Source organism: Girardinichthys multiradiatus, chromosome 9, assembly GCF_021462225.1.
Source record: "Girardinichthys multiradiatus isolate DD_20200921_A chromosome 9, DD_fGirMul_XY1, whole genome shotgun sequence".
In the NCBI taxonomy this organism is placed as follows: domain Eukaryota; kingdom Metazoa; phylum Chordata; class Actinopteri; order Cyprinodontiformes; family Goodeidae; genus Girardinichthys; species Girardinichthys multiradiatus.
The window spans coordinates 15,908,490-15,917,488 of NC_061802.1; the positions used below are offsets into that span (position 1 = coordinate 15,908,490).

The following is an 8,999-nucleotide window of genomic DNA, read 5'->3' on the forward strand; positions in this document are numbered from 1 at the left end:
ATGTCAACAGAACACATCTGTACAATGTTTAAGAAAAATAACATATTCAGCACAATTTTAGTAAATGTTTGACAGCAGGGAGAGAAGTTTCTTATATACCCAGAAGTCCAGGTTGTGCTTCATGTTCTTGAAAAGCCCTCCCACCATAGCAGCCAGGTGGATAACGTGGGTGGGCCGGTGCTTTTCAAAAACTGCCAGTGTCTCCTCTTTGTTCCTGAGGAGAAACCAGAAGCACACTTAAATGCGTGCGACCTGTTTTATCTTAAATTTTTTTTTTTTTTAAACGTGTAAAGCTGCACATAATTAACAAGACGAGCAATGATTCTGACATGAGGTTTGCATCTCTGGAGGACAGAAATATCCATTCTTCTCCTTCTTTGGCTCCCCCTTCTTCCTCTATGACATGTTGTATGGCCCTCCCCACCAGTCCGGACCCCCCTGTCACCAACACCTTCATCAGAGCAGTGCATTCACGCTGTTTGTTCATCTAAACAAACAAGGAGACACCGTAGAAACATCATATAAAGGTCAGACAACAGAACATGACCCTCCATAAATGGTAAGATTTTAAAAAAAATTGTAAACCAATCACAAAGCCCAGTGGCAAAAGGGGAATCAAAAGGTTGTCACTGGTTTTAGTCAGTAACATAAACCAATGAGAGCGATACTAGAGAGTCCTTAACAACAATACAGGCAAATATTGAATGTACATTATTAAAGCATTTTTATAAAATGGAAATACAAAGAAATCCCCAAATATCATTTTAAATGAAAAAGATAAAATGCCAAAAATAAAGCAAACACAGAAATACATAAAACCCTTTTGTAAAATGTATTTTCCGTCTTGTCTTCTGTAACGTTGACACTGTGCTGATTATTTCTTATTTTGTTCTCACTTTGTGCTTCCTTCGGTGCAATTAAAGGGTTCAAATAAAAGAGCTAAAATAAAAAATAAAAAGAAGTTACGAAACATTTTCTATATCAAACCTCCACAGGTCCATCATGCCCATGTTGGACAGAAGATCCCTGAGCTAGCAGTAGTACTCCAGCTTGAACAAAGGCCCATGACACATGCCAATAACAAATCAATGAAAATTACAACGTGATTATAGAGACGCAAATGTTTAAAAATCCGAAATAAGACATCTGGAGGTGTTTCAACCTCTCTCATCTGTTACAAGTCACTGTAAATATGTTTTTACAAGCTGCCTTTTATTCAAGCCTAATATAGTTTTCAGTCCCATGGGTTCGAAAGTTAAAAGTAATAAAATTAATCTCTAAAGAATAGCAACTAGTATACGTGTCACATTCACAAGTAGTTTTGACAAATAAAACCAGTCAGACCGGATCTTCCTAAACTTTGTGCTTGCTAGCAAAAAACTGCTCAGAGCTATTCCTTTACAAAGTATTATCTATAATTTTCGTCCGATAAACTGAATATATAAAATAAAATAAAAATCTCGGCGTTGTTTCAACAGATATTAATTCAGTGTGATAAAATGGCATTAATACTGACTGAAATTATTACGTAAAACAGCCGTTTCTCACCCGTTAGCCAAAAGCACTCCAACAGTGCGTTACCCACCAGCGTCAAGTTACGTAACTCTAACTGTGAGTCTGTTTCCGGTTCCTAACTTCAAAATAAAAGTTTGTTTTCAAATAACATTTCTCAATCGAGGTTTTATCTGCAGGTTGTGCTGCTCTTTATTAAATCTATATTTGTAATCAGAAGTCAAAATGTTTGAGGTGAGCTGCAATGCACCGAAGTCAACATCCAATATGGTCTGGGGTATAAAAATGTTTAGATAGCTGCAGTAATAAGTTAGTTACCCATTTAGGTTTGTAACATATGTCATTAGCTAAAGTCATAGTTCTGAACAATTGCAACTCAAATAATAAAACAGAGGGATTTTCTAATTATTGTGAACTACTGATCACAATACAAGCTGATCTGGTATTTTTTCACATTTTATGCTTTCAAATATGCACAAACATGCAAAATGTCTAGTACTATGTGTGCCATTGGATTAATGAGATACACAGAGATAAGTGCAAGCAATTATTCCTGCAACTCTCACCATGCTTTTATATGCACAGCAGCCATATTGGGTATTGAACTTGAGGGGACTTTCCAAGTCCATGATGCTTCTTGATAAAAAAAAAATCTGTCTCTCTAATACATCCAGTGACTGCTGAGGTAGAGAAGAACCCTACAATCATCGCCTGAGGTCACTTGCTTTACCAGGCCCGATTATCTCCCACAGGCACAATGAAGACTTTTACAGTCCAAGTTATTCTCATCAAGCTGAATTTTCTTGGAAGGACAAAATACTTGTAAACAGACAGTAATGAGCTGGTGAAGTGGTGCCAAAGCAGAAAGCTTAATGCTTTTATACCAAAGTAAGGTGTAGAGGGTTTGCTGGGTGTTCCCTGACCAAAAGAGACGCCACCGTGGAACCTCCACATGGCTGTAGGTAAATAGATCTGACACACCCAGTTGCTGCTGTTGCACAAGCCAGGACCTGATGAACCCTGGTTTATTCAATTGAGCAATGCATCTGATTTTAAGAGTGGAAATAGGTATATGTCCCTCAAGAAATTCACCAGCATATTCATGAATGCAGTTACCCCACATTTTTAAAGTACATTGGTCACGCTGCTGGACTGCTTTTAAATGAGCAAATTAAAAATACTTAATATTGCTGTCCTCTGGTGGTTGGAAAAAATACATGCATCAGCATCTTGAGTTCCAACGTTTTACTGAAGCAACATTTTCATTTGATGCAGCTCTAGCTACCATTGTAAATCCTCCACAGCTCATACAAAGTTTGCTTCTGATAATCGTTCTTAATAAATCCATAACCTACTTCTGACTTTTAATCCGTTTAGAACAAAACTGGTTCAGATTTTTTGTATGAAACTGTTTCAGTTCAGAAACTGCTTATCTTAAACTTTTAAAATAAAATTTGAAACAAAGTTCTCTAAAAAAGAATCAGTTTACCACAATGTTATTTGCATATTTTGTATTGTGATTATTCTCAGTTAAAATGAACAGAAAGCAAAGGATTATTTGATAAAGAAAAGGTAAACATTTTAACTTTTATTTTAGTATCAAACGTACAACATCAGTTCTGAGGAGATGAGAACCTGCCAAAGAAGAGGATGGACCTGGTCTTGTTGTGCCTGATGAAAAAGAGAAAGGGATGATCTGCTTGGAAGTGCTCCTCCCGCAACATGCAGAAAGACACCATGCCAGCTGTGGCTGCGGCGGCTTCCGTTCCCTCTTCGTTCACATCCACAAAGGCCTTGTGAGCCACCGTAGACAAGAAGAGACCCCCCTCTCCGTTCATGCCCGCCAGGTCAGCTTTGCCGGAGCAGAACACATCCGTCATGCCCATCTTGGACAGATGTTCCTTGAGCTCATAGTCCTCCTCTAGCTTGAACTTTGGCAGGTGGATGATGATTTCTGTTTGGATGTCCATGTTTGCTCTGTTGGTCCATTCGTCCAACTTCTCTGGCGTCATCTCGTTTTCAAGCTGCAAAAAAGTAAATCTGGTGATTCTGTTGGTCATGCGTGTTCTTTGCTTGAAAATAAAATGTAGCATTTCTTAATTGTTTTTATTTTCATGGTTGTGTACCTTCAGCAAAGGGTCTGAGTTGTCTGCTGACAACTCTGGCAGCAGGATGAACATGCTGAGCTCCTGATTCACATATGGAAGCTCCAGGATCTGCAGTCCCAACTCAGGGATGAAGTTGTAGGGCAGTTTCTTCATTTGGTACATCATCTGCACCATCTTTGACTCATTCTGACACACAAGAGACAGAAAACATGGGTAATTAGATCTTTAGATAACTTTTTTTGAAGACGCCCAGCTCCACAGTCCCAGTTTTTACATTGTCTGAAATTGTTTCTACCTGGTTGACTTTGAAGGGCATCTCCTTGGTGTTGGACGCATCAAAACGACTCATCCAGTTTCCCTTGAAATAGATGGCATTCACCAGAGCCAGCCTTGTCATTGTGTTGACAGTTCCTTGCTTCAGAAGATCTTTTATCTTATCTGTAAAATTATATGAACACAATGTGATACTTAAGCGTAAAACAACAGACAAAAACAAATCTGTTTTCCAATCTGATGGAGAGATTAACATTGATATTCTAACTCTCTGTCTGCTGCTCCACCCAGCTGTTGATCTCCGTTCTGCAGTCCTCTGGATTTCCAATGAAATCAACGGGCTTCAGGTCTGCCTGGTAGAACTTATGTGTGTCTTCCAGGAATTTCTGCAGATATTAGATGAAGGCTTAATCAATGTCATTCCAGTAGTTTAAAATCAGTTGGACGAGGAGATGTGTGCAAACTCACGGGGAGAAACTTAGACGTGGTCTCTCCATAAAGACGGTTGGCCACTTTCAGGATGTACGATGCAGACGGTGAGTTTATTTCAGCATTTAGGGTTTGAAAATCTGCATGGATGCCTTCACCAGAAGTAAATGAGAGAGCCTGAAGAAATGAGAGTGGGGACAATGAAGCTGAACTTGAGACAAAAAAGGGCTTTATGTAGTTTTAGATGTGTAGATGATAGATGTGTTTAAAATCTTTGTCTGAGGCTGTATCTGCCTAGATGAGGTTCTGCAAATGAAGAAACATCCTTTGGCAAACACAAACTCTATTGCTCAGACTTAAATGTACACTGACTGAGGACGTTTTTCCAGAGGAACCGGTCTAAGCAATGAAACCTTTGTTCTTCTGACAGGTTTTTACAACGTTCAGCTTTTTTTTTTTTTAAACAAAGAATGCATGGCTTGTTCCAGGGGTTATCAAATGAGGTCAAAGTACAGATTTGATTCCCTGCAGTAAGCACCTCAACCAGGACACACCTAAAGGGTTTGGCTTAGATACACAACTTGCTCAATACAGGTGATAAGTGTCTGAACTCCCAAAATGCTTGGAGGACACAGCGAGGGCCTGACTGTGTTTCATAATACACTGAAAAAGAGTTTTAAAAGCCTTTTATGAATAAAACATTCGCTGACACTGACAGAGGCTGATCATGAGATGGCGTGACAGTGTGCTGACCTTTGCCATCTGAGTCGCAGTGTCTCCTTTAGCACCAAGGTAGACCATGGCCATTGCCGAGCTGATGCTCAGCGGAGAGACAAAGATATTGCCACCTGGATTCGCCCGGCTCAGAGTGCGGAACAACTCCAGGGCAAAATCTGCGTTGCCGATGACTGCCATGGCTGATGATGTTCGGTTTTGCTAGGATAGAAGAAATTAAACATAAGGTTATATTACTACCTGTATTATTTAAACTAAATAAAGTACAAAAGGAATTGCACACACAAGTAAAAAAGCCCAAGAAGATATACTCAATATGTTCTTCCACATAACAAGAAAGTATGATTCAAATTATACTTTACTATGCAAAAGTATTTCCTCAAACACTGTCTGCTTTTCTGGAAAGCCTTGCCACAGATGCAGTTTAAAACAGGGTTCCTTCAAGTTTTCCATTTCAAAATTCCAGTTTTCCAGACTCAAGTTTGTAGATTTTTCCAGCTGTTTTAAAAAAATATATAATTCTAAAAGGTAAAGGCCTAGTGTCTAAAGGCCAAAAAATCAGGGTAAGAGTCCATTTTTAACTTTGTAATGTATTTTTTTTTTTTTTTTTTACAAAAGATCAGCAATTAAACACCTAAGTTGAAGAAAAACTTACTTTTATTTGCAATTCAAAGTTTAAAGACGTCATTACTGTAGAAATTAAAAGAAATAAATATTTGAGTCGAATGTTGGATTGATAATAAAATGAGATAAACGCCTGGAAACGCAATTTGTTTTTATTGATCTTTTTTCCGTACTTACCTAGACCTAAAAATGGATCAAACCAATTGACATGTCTTCAATTACCTTTTAAGACTGAAGAACTGTGTTAAAGTTGTTCTTACTCAAAGTGAGTAAAACAACAACGTTCAAAAGCAATAAAAACAAGCAAACAAAACAACAGTCCTGAAAACGATCTGGAAATGTCCCTTAAGACCACCGTAACATATTTCAAAACCTGAATCTGGCTCATGGGCAGCGAAATAAATGTAAATCAGAAGATTGATCAAGACGTCTTCACAGCAGCTGCCTGTAAATATATCATATGTTCACGACGAATTGTGCGTTTTTTACTTTAAAACTAAATGTTACGCCCTTTTACGGAGTTGTATTACGACTTCTTGATTTAAAAGTGCATATAGGTACTCTCATAACGTCATCGAAAAATGTCGATGAAGTGCGTCTGTGATAGCTGGAGCTACCCGGAAATAAATCCACAGACGCCAGTTCGGAGTGTCCACGGAATAAAGCTTCACAAAAGGTTACATGCGCTCCGTTTCTCAGTCTAAGCATATTTACCTTTTCTCGGGCTTGATGCACGCTGCTCTCGCAACAACCTGGTGTGTATGAAAGTGAAAGAAAAAGCAAAAGACAGGCAAAAATCCCCCTGACAACGGCGTGTGCTTCTGCTGGACCTCCGCCGATCATAGGACTGTCCTTTTATTAGCAGATGGTGGACTGCGGTCCACTCCGGTTTGGGTGGGACGCGTGATTGCGCAATTCACCGAGCGACAAAACATTCGGCTTTATTGTAGTGAGGAGACAAGAAACAGAGCAGCCAGCAGCGCCAATGAGGTCTGTGCGTATCTGCTGCGTCACACCAACTGTGCCATGAGACAGTCATTCACTAAAATGACAGTTGTCCTTTGTTTTGGTTTTGTTGTTGCAAGCAGAAGCTGGGATTTTTGCTTTACAAACATCAGTCGGCAAAATACCATCCAGCAAAAACCGTTGTCACCATGTAGTAACACGATGCTACAGTTGTTATAGTCTAAAATAGACACCAAAGGGCGTAAGTGGTGGAATTATATGGCGTGCCCTTTGTAAAATTGCACTGTCAAACATTGACAGCTATAGGGGTTCATTTTTTCAGTCATATTTTCAAAATGTCATTCATACATATATAAATGTCACAGTCCCAAACTAAATATTCAATTAGCAAGTTAAATATTAAATGAACCGAATGAAAATATAATATGAAAATATAAACCCCTTTCTTATGACTAAATAACTCAAAATATTGCTGTCAGTTTTTGACTGTTTAACTTTACAAACAGCACCGCATAGAATAAATGGTGTTACAGGCAGTACTGAGCATCTGACAGTTTGTTAAGACAATACTAGAAGGTCAGTAGGCACCAGATGAAACATAGATGCATTGGACAGGATTACCAGCACCTGACAGAGTTTCATCTGGGATGCATTGTGGGCTTGGACGAGGCCGGGTAGTGGCAGCATATCTGGTACAGATGTTACAGTAGCCTGTTGTTGGAATCAAATGTTTCATGTGGTCATCCACCTGTCACACTAGTCTCGTACCATGTTGCAAAGCAGCAATTCTCTAAATCTGGGCTCTGATCCGAATCCAGACCAACCAGCAAATCGGGTGTTGTTGCACCTTATTTTTAGGGCACGCTGATCCGAGGCTCAACGAACAGAGGAGAGACCCGAGTCAGCTGATTTGACACTAAACATCAAGAAATAGAAGTTCAAAGAACAAAACTTAGCTCATAAAACAGGAAGCATTATTCTTGTCTGTAGGTATACATGTACCTTAGTTGTTTGTTAGTGTGTTGTTATACTGGAAGTTAAGTTTAGTTTTTATTATTGTGGAATAAATTGCATATAAAAATTGTATATTTTTGCTAAAGCCAAAAAGTAATTGATGATCACCTTTAAGATATTTTTAGAAAATTACAGAACTAATTTTACTGTCAAAAATTAAATCCACTTAAGGTCACTAATGAGTGATTGTAGGCATGTAAGCCAATTTATTATTTGGGATTTGCTCATTACTAGTTGCTGTGGATCTTTCAACTGATCTAGAAATCAAATTTAGACCTTTGAAGGGCCTCTAGTGACAACTGTTGGATGCTCCAGCAATTGCTTGTTTAACTCTAGGATTTTCAACTTTCAATTGTACATAAAATTTTACTTTGTCAGAATAATCATAGAAAATGTGGTTGTGACCTTGATTTGGCAGTCTGTGGTCAGTTTGACCCAAGATAAATATCAAGCACTTTACTCTGTAACTAACATCTTATTATTGTTTTTTTTCTGAGTCATTATACTGTCTTCTTTTTACATCCTCCTCCCTCTTTTTAGCATTCGACTCTAATAATGAAAGTTATTACACACTGTACAGTATGCTGCAAGTCATGAGAAAGTTTCTACAGAATCAAATTTGTACAGTGTGTGATCTACAAGTTCATCATGACTTTTGAAATCTGACAATGTTAGCCATAATCACAGAACTCTTGATGTTTTCTCTTGTGTCCTATACCAAGGTTAACATGTGCAAATAAAAAAAATAATCATTATTTACATAATGTACCGATACCATATTAGAACCAAATCCAACGATTTGTGGTGACATTTTGTCGGTGAGTTGGTTTTGTGAAATGCACTAATTGAAATGCATGTTTGTTTTCCAATGTTATGTTACTTTATGGAATCTTTTTTATGAAGTTATGATATTTGAAACTGAGCTGATGACATCGGGCCAATAACCCTATAGTTAAAAAATTTACACTCAGCTTATGACGTTTTGAGCACATCTAGCCTACATATCATCTGTACCATAGCCATAGGTACTGAAATTAGCCCAATTTAGGCCATACCATGTCAGCTATCTCAGGTACTTTAATATGATAGATTTCAGGAAGTGGTGTTTGTCTATCATCCTTGCAGTATGGATTAAAATACTTATGTTAATTACTTAATATCAGACAAAATAGTGGACTTTTTACACATGCAGATTACTGTTAAAGTTACCTAGTTGTATTCTGGTTTTATTTTCAAGTTGCGAATGAAATTTAAAGTCCATTAAATTAGTTTCTTTAACCCATTCCTCATGGCTTGGATCAGATTTCCAACACTTCAAGACATAAGTTAAGGTGACTG

General features: G+C 38.1%; 3 protein-coding genes across 5 annotated transcripts in view; 1 reads left to right on the forward strand and 2 right to left on the reverse strand.

Moving 5' to 3' along the window:
• LOC124873941 (GDP-L-fucose synthase-like) overlaps positions 1-1,607 on the reverse strand; it is a 4,658-nt gene extending 3,051 nt beyond the window's left edge. The window contains exons 1-3 of one of the 2 annotated variants that reach the window (XR_007039670.1): positions 1,549-1,607; positions 330-487; positions 100-214 (exon numbers count right to left, since the gene is read on the reverse strand). Coding sequence is in view for 1 of the 2 variants with exons in the window: in XM_047375011.1 (XP_047230967.1) it covers positions 100-214; positions 330-487 (273 nt within the window). In the remaining variant the exon portion in view is untranslated. The remainder of the gene's footprint in view (positions 1-99; positions 215-329; positions 488-1,548) is intronic. The other variant, XM_047375011.1, reaches the window with a different exon arrangement.
• Positions 1-3,247, forward strand: part of bmb (brambleberry) — a 25,178-nt gene extending 21,931 nt beyond the window's left edge. Inside the window, exon 14 of one of the 2 annotated variants that reach the window (XM_047375007.1) lies at positions 3,110-3,247. In XM_047375007.1, the coding sequence (XP_047230963.1) occupies positions 3,110-3,143 (34 nt within the window). In that variant the 3' untranslated portion in view covers positions 3,144-3,247. The remainder of the gene's footprint in view (positions 1-3,109) is intronic. The other variant, XM_047375009.1, reaches the window with a different exon arrangement.
• Positions 3,088-6,633, reverse strand: serpinb1 (serpin peptidase inhibitor, clade B (ovalbumin), member 1). The gene is made up of 7 exons (XM_047375010.1): positions 6,396-6,633; positions 5,076-5,258; positions 4,362-4,499; positions 4,162-4,279; positions 3,916-4,058; positions 3,639-3,806; positions 3,088-3,536 (listed from the first exon to the last, which is right to left on the reverse strand). The coding sequence occupies exons 1-7, from the start codon at positions 6,522-6,524 to the stop codon at positions 3,126-3,128; spliced, it is 1,290 nt and encodes a 429-aa protein (XP_047230966.1). The 5' UTR covers positions 6,525-6,633; the 3' UTR covers positions 3,088-3,125.
• Between the last annotated feature and the right edge of the window lie 2,366 nt (positions 6,634-8,999).